Below are 21,737 nucleotides of genomic sequence, written 5' to 3' on the forward strand. Positions count from 1 at the left end.
GGACCATAATTCAGGAAGTTACGGTCTGATATGCGCGAATATCGAAAGGAACCAAGATCTTTGTGTTATAAACTTACATTTCAAGTTTCAACAAAATCGGATAAAAATTGTGACCTTTATAGGGTCCACAACCTTGATATATGATATTTTTACGCTATTTGAGAACGAACGGAGGCAATTTTGTCTGTCAGTTTTGGGCCGATTTTCACAAAATTCGAACTTAACTGTCCTTAGGGTTTAACGGTGATATAATAATACGTTTTTTTAAATCAGATAAAAATTATGACCTCTATAGGGTCCACAAGCTAAAAACGTGATTTTTCTTACAATCAGGGGCCATAATTCAGGAAGTTACGTTCCGATATGCGCAAATATCGAAAGGAACCAAGAACTTTGAGTTATAATCATACATTTCGAGTTTAATCCAAATGGGATAAAAATTGTGACCTCTACAGTGTTCACAAGCTAAAAACGTGATTTTTCGTACAATCAGGGGCCATAATCCATGAAGTTACAGTCCGAAATACGCCAATATCGAAAGCAATCGAGATCTTGTGGAGATAAACCTATATTTCAAGTTTCGTTGAAATCGGATAAGAATTGTGACCTGTAGAGTGTTCACAAACAATTTGTGAGTGTTCACAAACAACTTTGAGTTATAATCATACATTTCGAGTTTAATCCAAATGGGATAAAAATTGTGACCTCTACAGTGTTCACAAGCTAAAAACGTGATTTTTCGTACAATCAGGGGCCATAATCCATGAAGTTACAGTCCGAAATACGCCAATATCGAAAGCAATCGAGATCTTGTGGAGATAAACCTATATTTCAAGTTTCGTTGAATCGGATAAGAATTGTGACCTGTAGAGTGTTCACAAACAATTGTGGACGGACGGACAGGGGCGACGACAATATACATCCACATGAAAATGTGGGCGTATAAAAATGTGACTGATATTTCAAGATTTCGATTGGCAAGTTATAAGGTGCCAGTGAAACCTGGCATAGTTTTAGTTTGAACATATTTTATTACCAAACATCAAACTATAAATCACATCAAAGTAGCTCTGAATAAAAAGAGGAAAAGAATCAACAACATCACTTCCAAACATTATGTTCAATATGATTAGTCATGTTTAATTTGAGTGGAATATGATTGAACTGTGTTATGCATGGTTGCTTCACAGGTCTGGTTCTAAAATTTAGAATCTAAATTAATATTTTTATTATTCGTTATATTTACAACATTTATAAAGCGCACGTCCCTCACACAAATGTTTAGAGGTGCAATAGGATACAATAGGATATCACATCAAAATAATCAAGTATATAAATATATATAGAACTTGAAACATAAATCTCTAAAACATTTGTAATATAATTGTAAAAAGTCATAATAAATATTAGCTAAAACACTAATAAAGATATAGATGTATTTAGAAGTTTAATCTGTCTTTCTTTGTGTTTTCTAGCCCAAACACTAAGGTGTGGGGGAATGATTGGTCCTTGGGTACTTACTAAAACTGGAGACCAAAAGGTTGATGAACACAACAAGTCTAAACATTGTAAATGTTTGGCAAGGCTTACCTCTCTCCATTGCATCAACATTTTCATGATTCTTTCTGTGAGGTAGAATAGATAGATACCACCTATTACAGTAGTGGATTTTAAAATATAACTTGTATCACCTTCTGCTGCTAAACCAAATGCCTACAAAACAAAAATCAGGTTCAGCATGTACTATACTATTCAAAAAAAGTAGGGGATACTAAAATATGCAAATGACTACGAAAAAAGTCACTATAGAACCTAACAGAAGAAACATTTCCAGTTACATGTGACGCCCAAACGCACCAATAGCTACCGCATGGAATGCAGGTGATGCTTGGGATCATCATGGGGGTCCAACCCAAGATTTGCACGACTCTGACTTTGAATGTTACAGTCATTGTGGCATTGAATTCCAGGGTGGAAACATCAGTTTAATTGTTTTAGTGACCAGAAAACAAATTTTGATATGCGTCGGCTTACCCAAAATGAAAGGTTACGTGCCCTTGGCATGCTACAGATCGGCACAACACAGGCGGTTGTGGCGCGGACGATGAATGTTTCTCAGTCTGTCATAAGCAGGCTATGGTCCAGATACCGTGATACACAATCTGTACAGGACAGACCACGCTCAAGTCGACCAAGGGCGACAACTCAAGCCCAGGATCGATTTATCCGTACCTTGGCCTTGAGAAATCGTGTCATCACAGCAAATCAGATCAGCGCTCGTCTTCAAACAGACACTGGTGTGAGAGTGAGTGGCCAGACGATTCGGAATCGACTGCATAGGGGTCACCTTCGCGCCCGACGTCCTCGCGTGATCCCTTGTTTGAGAGATCATCACATTCAGGCAAGACGTCGTTGGTGTAGGGATCGTCAACACTGGGATAATCGACGCTGGAGCAATGTGATGTTTTCAGATGAGTCAAGGTTCACTGTTGATTTTTTGGACAGACGTAGGAGGGTGTGGCGTCGTCGAAACGAGCGCTTCCAAGACGTTAACGTCATCAGACATGATCGATTTGGGGGTGGTTCTGTTATGGTGTGGGGAGGCATCACTGTTGCTGGAAGAACGGCTTTACATGTTGTTGCAGGGCGTGTTACAGGTCAGTACTACCGGGACAACATCTTGGCAGTCCATGTTGTGCCGTTCGCACGACGTCATGGCCGCCGTTTCATCTTCCAGGATGACAACGCAAGATGTCACAGGGCCAGGATCGTTACAGGTTACCTCCAACAACAGAACATCACCACATTACCTTGGCCAGCACTGAGTCCCGACCTCTCCCCCATCGAGCATGTCTGGGACATGCTTGGACAGAGGTTACGTCAACGTCAACAACGTCCTGCCAATGTCCAAGAACTTGCTGCTGCGTTGCAACAGGAATGGGACAATCTGGACCAAAATGACCTTAGACGTCTCATTAGGAGTATGCCACGTCGGATCAATGCTTGTTTGGCAAACAGAGGAGGATTTACCCGTTACTGACTTGGTTGTGATGCTGTGGTAACTTTGCTGTTTGACCCCGGGTATCATTTTACCCTTATAATGGTCAGTCTGTGCCTTACTTAGTCTAACGATCATTTGGAATAAATCGATGAATGTGAACTTCATTTAATTTTGTCATTTGTTTCTTCGTCAGTTTCATTAGGTGACTTTAATAACACTTAAAAATCAAATACCCCTACTTTTTTTGAATAGTATATTTCCACAATTCTTAATACCAGCACTATATGCCCCAACTAAAATAAATTAATTGCACTTTTATCTTTTTGTATATCATCAAGTTATCAATTGCAACCTGCTTATCTATATTTAGCCTACGCAGAAAATGCTCATGATCAAACTTTACATCATACACCAAGTTTCATCACTATCCATTAATGAAAATCAAAGTTATTGCAGCCTGAAGCATTGACAAATCAAATTGCTTATCTCTGCTTAGCCTTATCGGAAAAAGTAAATCATCAAACTAAGTCAAGACATTCACTGTGTGTAGTTAAACACTTGTTTTGGTGTAAAGTTTGGCCTTTAAAGTGTGAGGTCACCACACATACACTGGCAATGGTGTAACTGATAACATTCATGGTGTAATCCCACACTTTCTCTAAGGATACACTTTTCGAGAAATAAATTTATCTCCGAAGGTGTAACGTTCCACTCACAAAGAGAATCCTTATTCGTAGAAAGTGTAGCATTATACAGCAGCTATATTTGTCTTCACTAAGTGTAATGTTTGCTATCATAATTTCATAAAGATAAACCTTTCTCTTAGATTGTGTTACATCACCGGAAAATTGTATTTTAATTTATGAAGTGTAATGGTTGCAATCATAAATAGAAACATTTCCCTTAGAAAGTGTTACGTCATTGCAAAAAAGGAAACATTTCCCTTAAAAGGCGTAACTTTTCACTCACAAAGGGAATGCTTACTCGTAGAAAGTGTAGCAATATCCGACAGCTATATTTGTCTTCACTAAGTCTAATGTTTGCTGTCATAAAAAGAAACCTTTCTCTAAGATTGTGTTACGTCACCAGAAAATTATATTTCTCTTTATTAAGTGTATTGTTTGCAATCATAAAGAGAAACATTTTCCTTAGTTATCCGAAAATGCGGTTCATAGGCATACAGGCTCGATGAATGTTAGGGGGGCAGAACCTGAAATTCCCGAAAAAATTTCAAGTTACAGACGTCCTAACCCCACCCCCACCCCAAAGAAAATTGACGGCCGCACACACGTTTTCTTGCTATTCCAGTCTCTGAATACAGCAAGTGGTCAGATATAGCCTAACTTAGGTGGCTGACTCGAATTCAAATCAACCACTCAATCGTTTATAGTCCACGAAGACGGGACCGTCGGGAGCAAATTTTGAAAATTTAACAGCCCAAATCGTGTTTTCCTGCTATTCCAACCCGTGAATACCGCAACTTAAATGTGGTCCAATATAGCCTACCTTAGGTGGCTTCCCTGAATCCCAAACAACCAATCAATCGTCGCTGGGTATGGGGGCCTCGGGCTCCCTGAGAAAATTTTGAAAATTTAACCGCCACATATGCTTGTTACTGCTATTATAGCCCATGAGTTAAGCAACTTTGAAGTTTCCAATCGTTTTGTAACCGAAATCCCACTCAATGACGACCCGGATTCCAAAGTTTCCAATCAATTTGTAACCGAAATCCCACTCAATGACGACCCGGATTCCAACCATCCAATTGGACTGTTGCAGCTGCAATCACGAATAATAATCGATGCCCGAAAAATGTGGCACAAAGTAGAGTGGCTCCAGACAAAATGTTTTAATCCATAGTCAATTCAGAACAAATTCACGGTATTCAACTAAAAGAAAAGTAAAATTAGTGTTTTGTTAGATTTCGGGCACTTTATTTTGCCAACTAGATGAAATAATAATTTCCACTTTACCTGTCTGCCCGAAAAGTCAGATTGCCTGAATGTGTGGGTCATTTAGATCTAATTTTTTAGATGCATATCTTAAACATATTAAAAATGTACATATGGCAGATCCAAACTTTGACTTCAATTGTGGTATAAAAGGTTGCCAAAAAGTATTTAAACATTTCCTGCCTATAAAATTCATGTCTATAGATATCACTATAAATTTGAAAATAAATCTTCTGATGATGTACAGCTAAGTAGCAATTCGGGTTCAATATTGGGTTGTATGTTGTGTAACAAAGAAAACATTAAAAGTGCTAAAGATTTGACAGTGCATTTGAACGAACATGTAAAGAATGGAAGTCCCGTTGACTGCCCTGTTAAAGGGTGTACATACTCTTACGGTGTTGCATCTTCTTTCACATCACATATCAGTCGCTCTCATAGACTCATAAATTTAAATGTCTTGAAATATGAATATTATTCTCAACATGATAATCCTACTATCGGTAGTAGTGTAGTAGGGCATATCAAATAATACATATCAATTTCATACAGATCGGATGATAACTTTTGTCGTCTGAACGTTTGCTGAAACTCAATAGGCTTGTTTGTTTTACTAATTTAAACGATACCTATAAATTTCATACAGATCGGATAATAACTTTTGTCGTTAAAGCATTCACAAGGTACAACAAAGTGAAAAAAGGGCCATTACTCATGGTGTAATTAACGGAAATTGTTGATCGGTTGATAACTGTTGTCATTAGTGCGTTCAAAAGATTCAACAAAGTGAAACAAGGGCCATAACTCTAGATGTAATTAACGGAAATTGCTGAAATTCAATAAGCTTCTTTGTTTTACTAATCTAAATAATGCATATAAATTTCATACAGATCGGATAATAACTTTTGTCGTTAGAGCATTCACAAGGTACAACAAAGCAGTGTTTAAAATTTACGTTGGTCCATCGGCCCGGCGCCGATAAATAACTGGACGGGCCGACATCAGTTTATTTTGAAGATGGCCGGTCAGCCCTGTGAGCCGACTGTTTTTGTCATGGATATTTTCTCCATGGTTCTATCAAATTCTCCTTGAAAATATTTATATTGCCCCTATTTATATCCGAAATATATTTCATCCAGATATTTAACAGTATTTCATTACCGGAAATGAAAATAAAATTGTCCACCGAAAGAAATTATCGTTGTAGGAGTGAGGTTGTGCTTGCAAATATCAGCACGCTCCAAGAGTTCGGGAAGATATTATTTAACCATTTTGATCAAGTGTGGAACAGATGAGTGTGTGTTCCGATGGTATGCCTTACTTATACTGTCTTATTTGTCTTTATCCGATATTGAATACACATGCATAATCCGGCATATTATATTCCTTCAATGGAGAGATCGAAACACGTATGCTACTAAACTAGGTCAGTCCATCTACTGTACTGTCATGAATCGAAGAATAAATATTCACGTGATATAAAACCTTTGTCTTGTAAAAATAAAATTGAAAAACCAGAGCTGAAAATTCCCTGAAAGCCTAAATACGGGTAACAATATAATTCCAGCGAGGTAAAACGAGTGGCCTTTCCCGCCATTATTTCCAACTCTCGTGATTTAATAGCAGACTTGATTATCAAGTCTATTTCTTTAATGAAGATTTCACTACCGTACTGCAGACCCAAGTCTTCGAAATAAGGCATGTGCAATATGTCATATAGGAAGAATAACAAAGAGTTTATCGTTCCATAAATATAGGCAATCCCAACGTGTGACATCAGGTCAGTTTTAATAATGATAAAAAAATGACATGTCGTCTGCCAAACTGCACTGATAGTTTACTTTCATGTTGAAAGAGGTCACGGTCTTTCATTACACAGTTCAACACGTCATGATGAATGAAACAAATCAAATGATTATTGCTATCGGACAGCAAATTTAATTCATTGAAATGTAAGACATATTAATCTGTTTTGTAAGACCTTAAAAGCCAGTTTCATTTCATTTCATTTATATGCATAATATTTTCTGTTAATTTTTGGAGAATGTGAAGGGCCATTTTAATCTTCAGATTTCTATGTGAATGGAATTTCGAGATATGTTGTCAGTACTATAAAGTAGACCTACATATACTCACCAAGATTATTACAAGTGAATATTTATTTATTACAGAAAAAATAAATATCAAGCCTGGGGTGGAATGATTTTTTTCTTTCTATACACGAAGTATAAGCATTAAATCTTTCAAAAGTTAAAATTGTAATATAAACAGTTAATCAATATTGAATACATATTTTAACTTTTTTTTAAACCTGTCCCAAATGGCTGTAGAAGACACCTACGGAACTTAGAAGTTCAAGGAATTTGGGGTGGGAGAGTGTACTGTGTTTTGTTAATATTTATTGGGCCCACCAGTTAATGTTAGGACCTACAACTTTCATGAATGGCATCTACCAGCGGGTCATGTTGGCTTACAACTTTTTTTGTCGAATTTTAAACACTGCAACAAAGTGAAACAAGGGCCATAACTCACGGCGTAATTAAAGGAAATTGCTGAAATTCAATAGGATTCTTCGTTTCACTAATTTACAGACCCGTCAACCCCTCAGAGCTGAAAAGCAGTAGGGTAGTCTAAAAAAGGCAGTAGAAAGCATGATTTGGCAGTAGATTTCCAAAAACGCGTAAATTCGCACTTCCAAGGGTAATTAATTTAGAAATGATACACTGAACTGCAGGGCAGTGCAGGCCAAACAATACAAAAATTGCATTAAATGGGTAATAGATAAAATATAAGCAATGGTAACCATCATATCTTAATGTATTTATGTAATTAAACCAAAATTGAATATGTAGCCTACAGAAAGAAATAATTAGTAACGTAAAAAAAAATAATTAAAATTAGCAGTTCAGTAGTACTGGAAGTACCACTTTTCTTTTGTTTTAACTTAGCATGATTTTAAAATATCCTTGTTTGTGACGTGTGTTCCCTATTCCGAGAGTTTTTGTCAATATTGTTTCATGTAAGATAATTGGTGTGCTTATTAGATTCTATAGAATTTCTGCATTAGGAATAGAGGAGCGGAGGGGGCGTAAAAAATTAGTTTTGCATAACGACTAACGACAAAATATTGGTATTGATTTAATCATCCCCCCCTCCCCCATGGCGATTATCCTCTCAATGTACGGGATTTTTTCTCCCGTGATTCCGTAAAACTGCTTTTACATTTATTCGAGAGAGCGTTCCATGTAAGTCCGAATCGGCGAGACGTATTCCCATACTGAAATTAAAGTTTCAGGTTGTGTGGCATTCGATGTATTGTATTAGATGCTGTACGTACGCGCGCAAACGAAATTGTCGCTATTTGTTTAGTTTATCGCTACACGTGCTAATAATTATATCCGCTTTATTAACTCTAAAATAGATTGAAAAGAATTTGAGAACAAATCTCTTAGCTAAATTACACCTTACAATATCCCAAATCGATGTTGATAACTGAAAGTCGCGATCTTTATTGTTTACATGCAAAGAGTTACTTCCCTTAGTTCCATAGTTTTGGCGATAAAATTAAAAAACTCTTTGTTTGAAAATGCGGTAGAAAGCTATTATCATCTGGTTTTATCATCTGTGTTGCGTTTCATCAGAGTAGACGTGAAAGTAAAGGTGGCCGACTGATCAAAGAAGTCAGGTGAATGTGTTGCAAGTCCTGATATCTCCCGATATTCATCGATCCTCCGATTACCTTACTGAATCAGACGCATCATCAGTATCACCCAAAAGAAGTTGCCTCCTCTGCAAATGATACCCCATTTCCTGATACCTGCCGTTCTACATTACGATAATTATTTGACATTAACAGACTACTTTGTGTATAAACCACAGATTCTTGGCATTTCACGGACGCGTATGTAAACGTTTCAGGTGCGTATCTAGGTGAACAAAGATTAGAAGTGTTGGGATCGACCTCTCGTGAATACAATGATTTATTTGTATATCCACCCCCACAAACGTGTAGTTCTTGTTCATTAGTCTCAGTCCCCCAGTCCCTAGTAGACGTTTCCTTAAACATGTTTAAATTTCTAGCAAGTAATTCACTTTAATTCGCCTAGATGTAGAACCGTATCAAATTTTATAATATCGGAAATCGCTTGCTCACGACATTTACCGACACAACTGCATCCTGGTAAGCTCGCCAAAAGTGTAGTAGGACAGGGTTCAGATACTGGATGCAGCGGCAGCTCTCACTATAATAGTTAAAAACTAGATAGTGTAAAGGTAATTTGCTGAAAATTTCAGTCAAATTGATACACTATGAGCTGAGAAAGAAGCCGTTGAAATTTTTGCATAGTCTCGGTTATCATTACTAAAATCATTAATATAAACAGCATAGTCTCGATTATCCACTTTTTCTGATTTAATTATCTTTGGCCGTTAGCGGCATATAGGAATCTAATCCAGCCTACATCGAAGGCTAGCCTTGACATCGAGAGTTTATTATGGTCTGGATAAGTTAATTAATGTCTAATTGATAATTTAGATAACATTTCAGGCCTAAAGAAAGACTTGTAATAAGCAGATTTTGCTCTTGCATAATGCATGTTTAAACAACAATGGATTATGGAAATGTGACGTGTGCCTTTAATGTTTCAAATGATTGATTTGCCCGAAATACTAAACAGAAATCATGAACTTTATACGCCAACGTCTATTTTTCAAACAACAGAATGAATTAACTCACTGTGGTGAATCGATTCATCGATCCTGTACAGCCTGTTAACCCACTATTAAAATCGATATCACTGAATTCTTCCACACGAATCAAGTGAAAAGGCTGCAATGCCTATATCCCAGTGTCTGGCAGTAGAACGCAATGTCTAAACTACTAGAACACCATTAAAAACAAAATCACCGAATTCACTCACGATTTCAAGTGACCAAATTCCAATATGGTTTAGTACGTGGATCGATTCAGCGATCCCCACAGCGAAGCGACAAGTAGATCCAAATTATACTATTGTCCCCCAAATCAGAGCTATTATCTAAGTGTAAGAAATGTGCTCAAACAATCTAGCCCAAATATAAAAGAAATGAAAATCAACACAATCTGGTTGATATGAGGCGATTATCGACTCTGACAACTGGTCTGTGTCTTACATATGATATGGTTACCTTACCTCAGGAGTTACTAACTGAAACTCCCCCGATGAATAATACGCACCCAGTTTTATAGTCGAAGCATGCACGTGCGCGATAGTTGATTGGCTCGCTTACGCCAAGCTAGTAGACAAATCGATGAGTTTGGGCGACTGGTTTGAAATTCTTTATGCACTTCGGGCGACACTACCACAGTAGTAATACATATATGGATGACGAAAATGACACACTAGTAGACTATCCGTGCAAATGGTTTCATTTGCTCTTTCACTTTTAAAGCTTCAAGAGATGAGTTTACTTGCCCGTTTCTACCATGGACACAATATTATCTGAAATAACATCTATAACAGAACTTCCTTTAGAATCTAATTGATATATTATTCCAAAATGATATTAATGTAAATGTTTTAGATCAAGTCAAAAGTATTTTCGAAGAGAATGTTCTTCAACGGTCAATCCAGTCTATGAAAACAGATTATTTGGATTATTTGAGAAACAGACATTGGAAAGAACAACTAAGATTTATAAAACCTATCCACATTAATCTTGAAAAAAATAGTTTTCATCAGAATCAATATTTTGAGAATATTCCAATTTTAGAGAGTTTGAAATCACTTTTGTCAAATGTACAAGTTTTACATGATGTTCTCAATCCTCTATCATGTCCAAGACAAGGTGTTTTAGTAGATTTTAATCATGGTAATCATTTTAAACAGAATGAATTGTTTTCTACTTGCATTCATGCATTACAAGTTATTCTTTATTTTGATGAATTTGAGGTGGTCAATCCTCTTGGTTCTAAGAGAGGAATACATAATATTGCAACAATTTATTTTAATTTAGCTAACATTCATCCATGGCACAGGTCTGAATTGAAAACAGTTCAATTATGTTTACTACATATGTCCCAATAAAATATTGAAATTTGTTGGGTTTGGAAAAGTTTTAGAACCCCTTATCTATGATTTGAAGGTATTGGAGAATGAAGGCATAATTATTTCAAACTTGACAGAAAAATTATATGGTACAGTGGCATTTGTTAGTGCCGACAATTTGGGTAGCCACCAAATTGGAGGGTTCACAGAAAGCTTTGGAAGTAATATTCATAGAATATGTAGATTTTGCATGGCAAGCCCAGAACAAATACAGACCAATCACGATCCTAACCAGTTTGAATTGACAGATGAAATTAATTACGAAGCTCATGTAGAGCTAGTTGCATGTCAACCTATATCTGCCAATTTTATGCATGGCATCAAATGTGATTCCCCACCGAATAACCTTAAGTATTTCCATGTAACATGGTCTTCCTCCAGACTGCATGCATGACATCTTGGAAGGGTGTTGTCGGTATGGAATTCGATTAATACCTCAAAAGTTAGAAAAAGGAAAACATTTTTCAAAAAACGATGTTATGAGAACTTTACAAACATGGAAGTATGGGAAAAATGATATATTATAAGCCTCCTGTACCAAAGAGTCTCGCTTCAATACATGCTAGTGCATCGCAAATGTGGACACTATTGCAATTACTACCACTCATTAATACTTCAAAAGCTAGAAAAAGGAAAACATTTTCCAAAAAATGATGTTATGAGAATTTTACAAACATGGAAATATGGGGAAAATGATATATTAACTAAACCTTCTGTACCAAAGAGTCTCGCTTCAATACCTGCTAGCGCATCACAAATGTGGACACCATTGCGATTATTACCACTCATATTAGGAAAATACATCCCTCGTGGACACAGAACGTTTGAAATTTTGTTGATACTAAAGGATATTTCACTTTCAGAGATTGTATTTGCTCCAAAAATAAATGTAAACCAATTGGCATATCTTCAGTCCTTGATTTCTGATGATGCAGATTTATTCATTGAGGAGTTCCCTAAACAAGTCATGAAATACAGGAGGCTTTGATCGAGTGTGATATAAAGGACTTAGAAATTACTCAAATCAGCAAAATGATAAAAAGTGGAGTAGTATATAAAGCAGGAATGTACATGGTAACTAACTACAGCATTGTTAATGATGTAGAGTTTTCACAAATTCTTGGTGTATATAGAAGACAGAAAGTTGAATCTGCTTCAAATGCAGACTTATTTTTTGTAATAGAGAGACAAAAATCAGTTTATGATGAACACCTTAGGGCTTATGGGCTGATGAACACTGGAAACCTCAGTGTGTGTTTCCCTTGTGATCTTCTAGACAGTTACCATTTAGATGAATATGTATGTTACACTACGCTATGCACTGGGCAAGTACTGGTCTAGGGGAACTGGCATAGGTAGGGTAGCAAGGCCAAGTGTACAAACACATGTACATCATACTTGTGACGTGACTGTCGGTTCTCCAACCATGGGGTTAACCTGTGGAGGCAAAAAAATAACATTGTTTAGGAATACACACTTTATTGCGGTGTTTGACTCGACATGGTTAACATCATTTCCGGTTTTATGATGTTTCACAATGTTAATATTAATGTAAGAACATAACATGCACATATTGTCATTTGAGAATGAATATATCTAAAAATGGCGGCAACGGGAACCATGCCGTCTTAGTTGAATGAGAAAATCACTACTAGGCAAAATTCTACCTACATCAACAATAATAATACACATCACATTGATAACCAATATGTTACTGCACGAATTTAAACATATTTTACATATAATAACTGTCTAATTACCTGTGGAGGCAAAAAATAACATCGTTTAGGAATACACACTTTATTGCGGGGTTTGACTCGACGTGGTTAACATCATTTCCGGTTTTATGACGTAATCAGGAGTGGTGTCAAAACAGTTGTTATCTCCCCTTAACTGTAAACGCAAAAACGGTAACCCCCATATTCCTAGCGTCACATCCTCCCCCACAAAATAAAATGTTGTCCCGACATTAACAAATTGTGAACAACCGAAAAATAAATTGAACTCCTTTAAAATACATTTTAGAGGCTTATACCTTAAAAACAGATTGCTTAACAACAATGATATTCTTTGGCACTTTAAGATACCTATTATATAGTTTGAACTCAGGTGATCAGTCTGGTAAACCATATGTTTAGATTACATCTAAAATAGAAATATCTTGTTAAACACAGTATTATACAATACTGCACATTCTTAATACTTATTAACATAATACAGTAACTAACGACGAAGTAATACAAATAATACAGTGGTATCCGAAACCATACCTAAAAATAGTATTCACTTTCATGTGAAATAAACCAAACGTGACTAGATGGTTGTCCAAGAGTATTGTAAGTTCAGCGCTTCGGTGGACGGACTCAACGTTGATTTCGGATTACACTGTGAGACTCATCTCCGTCACTAACAGGCGGACTGGTTGATATGCAAGGTGATTCCAATGTGGCTTCAGATGGTACTGTTCTGGCGTCAGGAGTCTCAATGGGATCATCTGTAATACTTTTAGTAGAATTTTTGCTCGAGAAATAACATATTCGCATAATATGTGATATGTACTTAAAATACTTAAATCAACTTAGTCTGTAATTGACAGTTGACACATAAAAAAGAGCTATTTATCGAAAACATATGTCACTCATTTAACACCAGAATTACACGTGAGTGGAATTATTCTAATTGCATCATTTAGCTTAAAGTAACCAATCATATCGTTAATTACACAAGTTCAGGGCCATGATCACGCGTTATTGTGCATGATATTCATTTACCTTTAAAAGAAACCGGGGAACCCTGTAAGTCAGACTTGAATTAGATTCCAGAGATCGAGGGTACATCTGAGTTCCTAGACAGCCGAGAGGCTGGATAGGGTGGAGAAGTGGTTTTAGCTATATAGTATTGTAATTTGTGCTATGCTTGTATACCTGTATTCAGTTATATGCTATATAAAATGTAGAAGCGAACTATGCATTATTATTCCTGGTAAGACAAACGTCTTAAGAAACTGGAAGAAGTAAATACACAACGTGAAGCAGAAGTAAAGACAGCTAGAGACAAATTCTAGACGATCACAAGGCTACAGAAATATGTAGTAAGAATAGATGCATGGGTTGTATGTAGGATGTGGCGACCGGTTTTCTCGCCCGCTCTCCACGTCAGACAGAAAGACCCATGGTGCTACATATTCTATTTGATGCCGTAACGTAGTTTCGACCTTTGGGGTAAGAAGTCACTTTAGAAGAAGAATACATATTTGAAGACGTTAAGAAGAAAACCTGAACAATCCAGCAACAGAAAAATTCTGGTGGAAAAAAAGAAATCTGGTGGAGATATTCGAAAAATTGGGTAAATACATTTTGTTTGGAAAATTAAATGTGTTAAATTTGTTTAAAGACCAACTAATATTAATTTAAAGTTAAAATCTAATTAGAAACTAAGTATTTAAAATTTAACTGTATAGAGAATAAATTACAGTCATTCATAAGTTGAGATTGATAGGTATATTAAACAATATAATATGACTGGCTATAGGTATCTATATTGTCAGGTTAACATGACCTGTAGTAAATTTGAGTAATAAAATTTAAGTTAAAGAGAAAGTTTAGGGAGTAGGTTTTAAAAAAAATAATGATAAGGAAACGGAATAGGGAATAAAGTAGGGAACTAATGTTGTCTCCGGATCGCAGTGAGAACGACGGCAGAGCTAAGGATGAAGTTTGTGAGTGATTAACTCTAGTTTCCTAGTTGGCCGTGGTTTCTACTGTGATTCGTTAATTTGTGTTTTTTGTTGTTTCGTATACTATATAATTTTGAGGCCCTTAGTCCAGGCCTTAGAGTTGTTGTAATTTAACTTTTGATTAAAAAGTTGGGTTATGTTAAAAATCCCATATGGTTAATCTAGGGATGTATGTTATAGTTTTCCTGGGAAAAAACTAAAATTATAGGCTCGTTAAATTGTGAGATTATCGCAAAGTCATTAATACGAATTTAATAGGAGGTTTAATTAAGAATACGACACTTTTTAGAAAAGTGGAGTATACGGTAAATTTTGTCCGTATATAATTTTATGTAATTAAATTTTTGCTTTAGAAACGTAATATTAACGTTTAATATATACTGCTAATTGCTTTAAGCTGTCGACACGAGAGGATTAGAATGTGTAATTTGACATGAGGTCGAATTATTATAAACAATAGGTTCTAACACTGTGTTAAATTTGATGTGTGTAAAAGTCCCGTGACTTCAGTGGTTAGTGAATGAAATTATATGTGTGATTAAAAGCTAGGTATATTCTGATTGTCATGATTATATAAATATGGACTGTGTTCTGATTGAATGGAGCGTACGGCCATTTTCTCTCAACATAGTTGTAGATAAATTAAATAAAATGGGCTTTAACGTCCTACTGTAGGATAAAATGGGATGTCATTCAGATAGTGGCCATATCTGTGTGTCATCCTGGCTAATGTAATAATAGAGGGAATGTTTTTGTAATAGTGGATAGTGTTTATAAAAAAACGAAATACTAAATTGTAAATGATTAGGTCAAAAAGGTCACATTACTGACGGTGAAATATAAAATAATAATGTAGGAATTCTAAAACAGAAACGGAAATTAACACATCAAAGTTTATTAATACTTAAATAAAGTTAATTTTAATTAAGAGTAAGATTTACAAATAATTTTTCGAAATAATAATATTAGACTAATATCAAAATAAATTTTTTTTTTAAAAATAGGTATAGTTAGTTCTTGGTCTGATGGCAATGACATGTTTGATTGATGGATAAAATTGTACAAACCAATCATACTTAGAAGAAAAAAAGAAAGTTTCAACTTGACACTATGGTAGCTGAAACAGACCAATACAAATCCAAGAAGAAGAAATGGTTTACCAGTTTACCAAATTGACATTTCCTGAGACAGAATTTAAAGTGAAATCTGAACTTTATAAATATTACGAGATGTGTTATAGTGTTTTGAAATAAGGACACTTGAAGATTTAAAAAAAGACAATTTGTGTTTTCTGTGTTTGGGCTTAGTGAATTTTCATAGGATTTTACAGTGATGAACTTTTTGGAGAACTTTTGCATGCAACTTTTAACTTTTGATTTTTGATTATATGTGTGTTTGTGTTTTCACAGTTTTGTTATATAGTATAGTATCATTGATATTTGCCTGTTGCATGAATAATTATAGGGTTTAGCACATAGAAGTTTTAAGAGTCTCCTACCTGTTCATTTAGCATAAATCTTGCAAGTGGGGGAGGTGATATATGTTGATTTTCTAGATTTCTGCTACATTTATGAATAGTTATATAATTCTACAGATGTTGGTATGGTTATTGTAAAGGATTCAAGGGATCTTTTACCCAATACCGAGCAAAAAGTCTTAAAGAAAGGGACGAATGTAATACTTTTAGTAGAATTTTTGCTCGAGAAATAACATATTCGCATAATATGTGATATGTACTTAAAATACTTAAATCAACTTAGTCTGTAATTGACAGTTGACACATAAAAAAGAGCTATTTATCGAAAACATATGTCACTCATTTAACACCAGAATTACACGTGAGTGGAATTATTCTAATTGCATCATTTAGCTTAAAGTAACCAATCATATCGTTAATTACACAAGTTCAGGGCCATGATCACGCGTTATTGTGCATGATATTCATTTACCTTTAAAAGAAACCGGGGTACCCTGTAAGTCAGACTTGAATTAGATTCCAGAGATCGAGGGTACATCTGAGTTCCTAGACAGCCGAGAGGCTGGATAGGGTGGAGAAGTGGTTTTAGCTATATAGTATTGTAATTTGTGCTATGCTTGTATACCTGTATTCAGTTATATGCTATATAAAATGTAGAAGCGAACTATGCATTATTATTCCTGGTAAGACAAACGTCTTAAGAAACTGGAAGAAGTAAATACACAACGTGAAGCAGAAGTAAAGACTGCTAGAGACAAATTCTAGACGATCACAAGGCTACAGAAATATGTAGTAAGAATAGATGCGTGGGTTGTATGTAGGATGTGGCAACCGGTTTTCTCGCCCGCTCTCCACGTCAGACAGAAAGACCCATGGTGCTCCACATCAGATACCATGGGAACAAACGGCTCCGCTTCTGGATTTAAGGGCTGATGATCAGATTCTCGACAGATCACAATACCTTCGCTAGACGATCTGGATTCACTTGATAAACTGTACAATTGTTTTGATTCAACCTTGGGTGCAGAAGATTTACGTGCTGGTTGTACTGAAACGTCAGATTTATCGACTGGCAAGTCATTGCATTGAAGAAGCAAATTCCTGTGTAATCTTCTTGACTTTCCTTTAAAACTTCACTTCTAACCTCATAGACGGGTGAATTATCATCTATACGTTTGACTACGATGTGAATATGCTTTTCCAAGTAATTGCGTAGCTTTCCTGGCCAACCTCTTTCACCAAGATTCCTGACCAAAACACGATCTCCAAGGACAAGAACGACATTCTGTGGTTTTGCATCTCTCCTAGTCTTAGACCGAGCACTAGCCTTACGAGCACTACTGGAAGCTTTATCATAGGCTTCACGCATACAACATTCTGACCATCTATCAACGTAATCTTTATATCCTGAGTGCTTTCTTGGTTCGTCTAAACAGAAAATAAGATCAACTGGGAGACGAGGCTGTCTTCCGTATAATAGAAAATGTGGTGAGTAACCTGTGGTCTCATTCTTAGTACAGTTATAAAAATGTACCATCTTTGAAACATGGTTTTTCCAGTCGGACTTGAAATCTTCTGGAAGTGTCCGGAGCATACTTAATAGGGTACGATTTAGCCTTTCTACTTGACCATTTCCTTCAGGGTGGTATGGAGTTGTTCTCGAATGTTTGATTCCGCAATACTTCTGAAGTCTGCTGAAGAAATCGTTTTCGAATTCCCTACCCTGGTCGTGGTGAAGTTTTTCAGGAAATCCAAACTTTAAAAAATAATCATTAAAGATCTTGTCGGCAGCAGTACGACCAGATTTGTTGGTTGTTGGGTAGGCGACAGCAAATCTTGTGTAGTGGTCAACAACAAGTAAAATATACTTGTATCCGCCTTTGCAGGTTTCTAAATGAAGGAAGTCAATTGATACCATCTGAAATGGGTGCGTTGTTTCAATGGAGCTACAGTCTTCTTGGTTGGGGCATCGACTTGACACAAGAACATAACCGTGTTATATAATGATCAATATCAGACGCCATCTTGGGCCAAAAGAATCTACTTTGAACCAGCGACATAACCTTCTCGGTGCCTAGATGTCCCATGTTGTTGTGTAACTGCTGTCGTACAAATTTGCGATATTTCATAGGCAATACCAATTGAGATAATTTCTTTAAATCAGAAGTAGACTTGACTCGTTTCAACAATCTATCTCTGTCAATTACCAATGATGAGTATTCTCGAAGGAGTCTAGTTGATTCTTCAGGACAGGCTTTTCGATCAGCCCTGGTTAGTTTATTACCGCTAGATACTAACTTCTTCACAAAGGCAATACTGGAATCCTTATCCTGTTCTGAACAAATCTCTTCTTTACTGATTAAGTTTAACTCTTCACAAACATCCTTCACATCATCTACTCTGGAACACCATACAAAATTTCTATCATCTTGAGTTTTTACTGACAGACGGACCGACAGATGGATGAATGGACGGACGGGGGCGACGGCAATATACGACCACATTTCCATGTGGGTGTATAAAAATGAATATTATGATATATAATAGTATTTGTGTTGATGACTTTATTGTTTCAATACCCAGTACTATAGCTGGTGATCGGATAGTTTTATTGCTACCACTTCCTCCCATGTTCCTCTATTCTTGGTGCCAATCATTCGGACATTCCTCCTGCCTAGCGGTCAACATATTTTGCTAAAGCCACTCGTATAGTACTAATCAGTATACGCATTCAAATTTTTTTATACAGAGTTGTATATCCGTATCAGAAGAAAGAAATTTTCGAAACCTTTTTCTACAGTGTATATTTGCAGTATCGGTACTTTTGTTTTACGTCCAGTATCATCTGAAAGAAAGAAATTTTGCAGAGACTTGTCTTGCCGTAGACAACATGAGACTAGAAAGAAACTTGCAATATAGGCCTGCAGCCAAAATTTCTAGCGTGAAGCAGACGTGTTAACCCCAGGTATGAAAAAACAGGAGACCAGCAATGAAAAAACAGGAGAATCCAGGAGATTTTTTTTTTCATCAAATAACTTCATTTTTATTGATCATAGACTAATACTAAATGTCTTTTTACACTGTGCACTCGTTTTTTGCTGCATACAACAATGAACAAATGAAAATTAGATCACGGGACAATTCTGTAATTGCATAAAAACGGCTATTATAAATTACAACTTCTGGAATGAGGATCGTTGGCAGTTGGAATTCGATATAAGAGTAGGCGATAGTGCCGCTGCCCGGGCAAAATTTCCCTCATAGCACACTGTATGGCGTATGCCCGTCTTCATTAGCCCAGTAAAGGAGCAGAACAGTAGGACGTTAAACCCCATTTCATTTCATTTGGGTATTTATAAATGACGACATTACATTCGCCTTTCCGTATACGATAGATTAAGGTCCATATTTTTATTTCATTAAATGCAACTTTATATATATGGTACGCAATACAAAAGACACATAAGAGAAATGTAGATCGTAGCGAGCACACACACCTATCTAAAGACCTGTCTTTAATTATACAAAGACCTGCGTAAAACACACGGTCAAATGATAAATCACACGGTAAAACGTTTTACTTCCCAAATTTTTATTTAACACGTACGTGTCAGATAAACCTGTTGGTCCTTGATTATACTCCTTTTGGTGCAGTTATCGCAACTAGAGAGAAAATACGCCAATTAAACAATACACAACATTAACACACCTCTACAGAAAACGCACCGTCGCACAGTTATTCACCCCTAGCGTTAATTAACTCACCTCTCAGACAGTTTTTCACCCTTGTTAATTAACACACCTTATTTACAATTTTAACGCACTAATACCGAGTAATAATCGGAAAATTAATTTTCTTTCGACACACGTACAAATAACAAACGCGACAAAGAATTCTATCAGGGCTGTGCACAGATTGACACCTTAGCAGTTCTCGGTGCTAGTTCCTCAGGCTTGGTGCCTGTTTATTTAGGTCAAAGTACATCCCACCCGCACTTTTATTACGCTTTCCCTTGTATCACTACACAAAATTTTTTCATTAATTCTGTCTACTCTTGGCTATAGTCGCGATTTTTATAGATATTTACGTCACTTAAAAGTTTGTTTGGTCAAGGGTAACAGGTATTAAGTGGCCGTACTCCAAATCTAGTTGTGGGCCTCCATTCCATAACCATTGCGTGTTTGGGCTGCTTACATTGGTATATTGAATCTTGTCTGCTGTGCTCTATTGCTATATTGAATTTTGCCTGCTGTGCTATTGCATATTGCTTCTATTTATTTAAATATTGAAGCAGGGAAATGCCTGGTTATATTGCTATATTGAATCTTGCCTGCTGTGCCATCAACCTCCACATTAACTATCTCCCCAAAACAAAAGACTAAAACCCTTTCCCTTGACCTCTGGCAAAAAGCTTTCTCAATATTTAGGGACGTTTATATCCAAAAACAACCAGAAGCCGCAAGTCATTTACTGTTGTATAATAGCTTGGTCACAGACCTGGCTAGTGTTTATGGCCTTGCGGCTTTCGATTTTTATGATGCCCAATTTCGTCTGTTACGACAATCCAGCTCTCTTCCGTGGGGTCAAATTCACGCGAACCTTTGGCTTCAGGCCTCTACGCTCCATAGCCAGCATGTACATAATCAGTTTACACCCAGACCAAATACATCAAACATACAAAGAGATTGCTTAAAATTCAACAGTCATTCTGGCTGCCAGTTACCCCGTTGCACCTATTCACACATATGTTCCCTGTGCAGCTATAGTCACCCTGCTCACAACTGCTACACACGTCGAACATCCAGAAACCCATCCTTTCTACCGCTCCTGTCCCTCACCCGGAACACTCCCTCCAGTTTCGCAAGCCACCCCGTGTATGCGCCCTCCTCCTGCAATGCTCAAACCTTTCGTCTCACGTTATTCCTTTCGTCGCAGAAAAACCAACAACATCCTACAACCCAGATATTCCTTTTGCCAGCCAAGTACATCCTTCCATAAAGGTCCCAACCCCAATACGGTTACATAGACTTGAAGATATTCTGCAAGATTATAATCCAACGCAAGTCGAATATTTAATCACAGATTTCTCTTTCGCTTTTCATATACCATTTTCAGGTTCAAGAATTGCCTCTATCGCCAATAATCACCCATCTTGTGCACAGCACATGGATGTTTTAGTTAATAATATCAACCATGAGCTACATGCTAGCCGTGTCATGGGTCCTTTTCTTAGTCCCCGATTCCCAAATTTAACTTGCTCCCCTCTTGGGATTGTTACTAAACATGAACCAGACTCTTTCCGTCTGATCCATGACCTCTCCTTTCCTAGGCACCACTCCATAAATTCTGGTATTGACCCTATTTTCATTGCTGTTTCCTATGGTCCAGGGGCTCTCATGGCCAAAGCTGACATCGAAAGTGCTTTCCGGCTGATTCACATCCACCCTACAGACTATGAGTTGCTAGGGTTTTCTGTTTGTCTGG

General features: G+C 36.7%; 1 protein-coding gene across 2 annotated transcripts in view; it reads right to left on the minus strand.

Moving 5' to 3' along the window:
• LOC126825398 (metal cation symporter ZIP14) overlaps positions 1–21,737 on the minus strand; it is a 221,105-nt gene that overhangs the window by 80,463 nt on the left and 118,905 nt on the right. For both annotated transcript variants that reach the window (XM_050555049.2, XM_056101585.1), the window contains exon 4: positions 1,591–1,713. In XM_050555049.2, the coding sequence (XP_050411006.1) occupies positions 1,591–1,713 (123 nt within the window). The remainder of the gene's footprint in view (positions 1–1,590; positions 1,714–21,737) is intronic.

Source organism: Patella vulgata, chromosome 6 (assembly GCF_932274485.2).
Source record: "Patella vulgata chromosome 6, xgPatVulg1.2, whole genome shotgun sequence".
In the NCBI taxonomy this organism is placed as follows: domain Eukaryota; kingdom Metazoa; phylum Mollusca; class Gastropoda; family Patellidae; genus Patella; species Patella vulgata.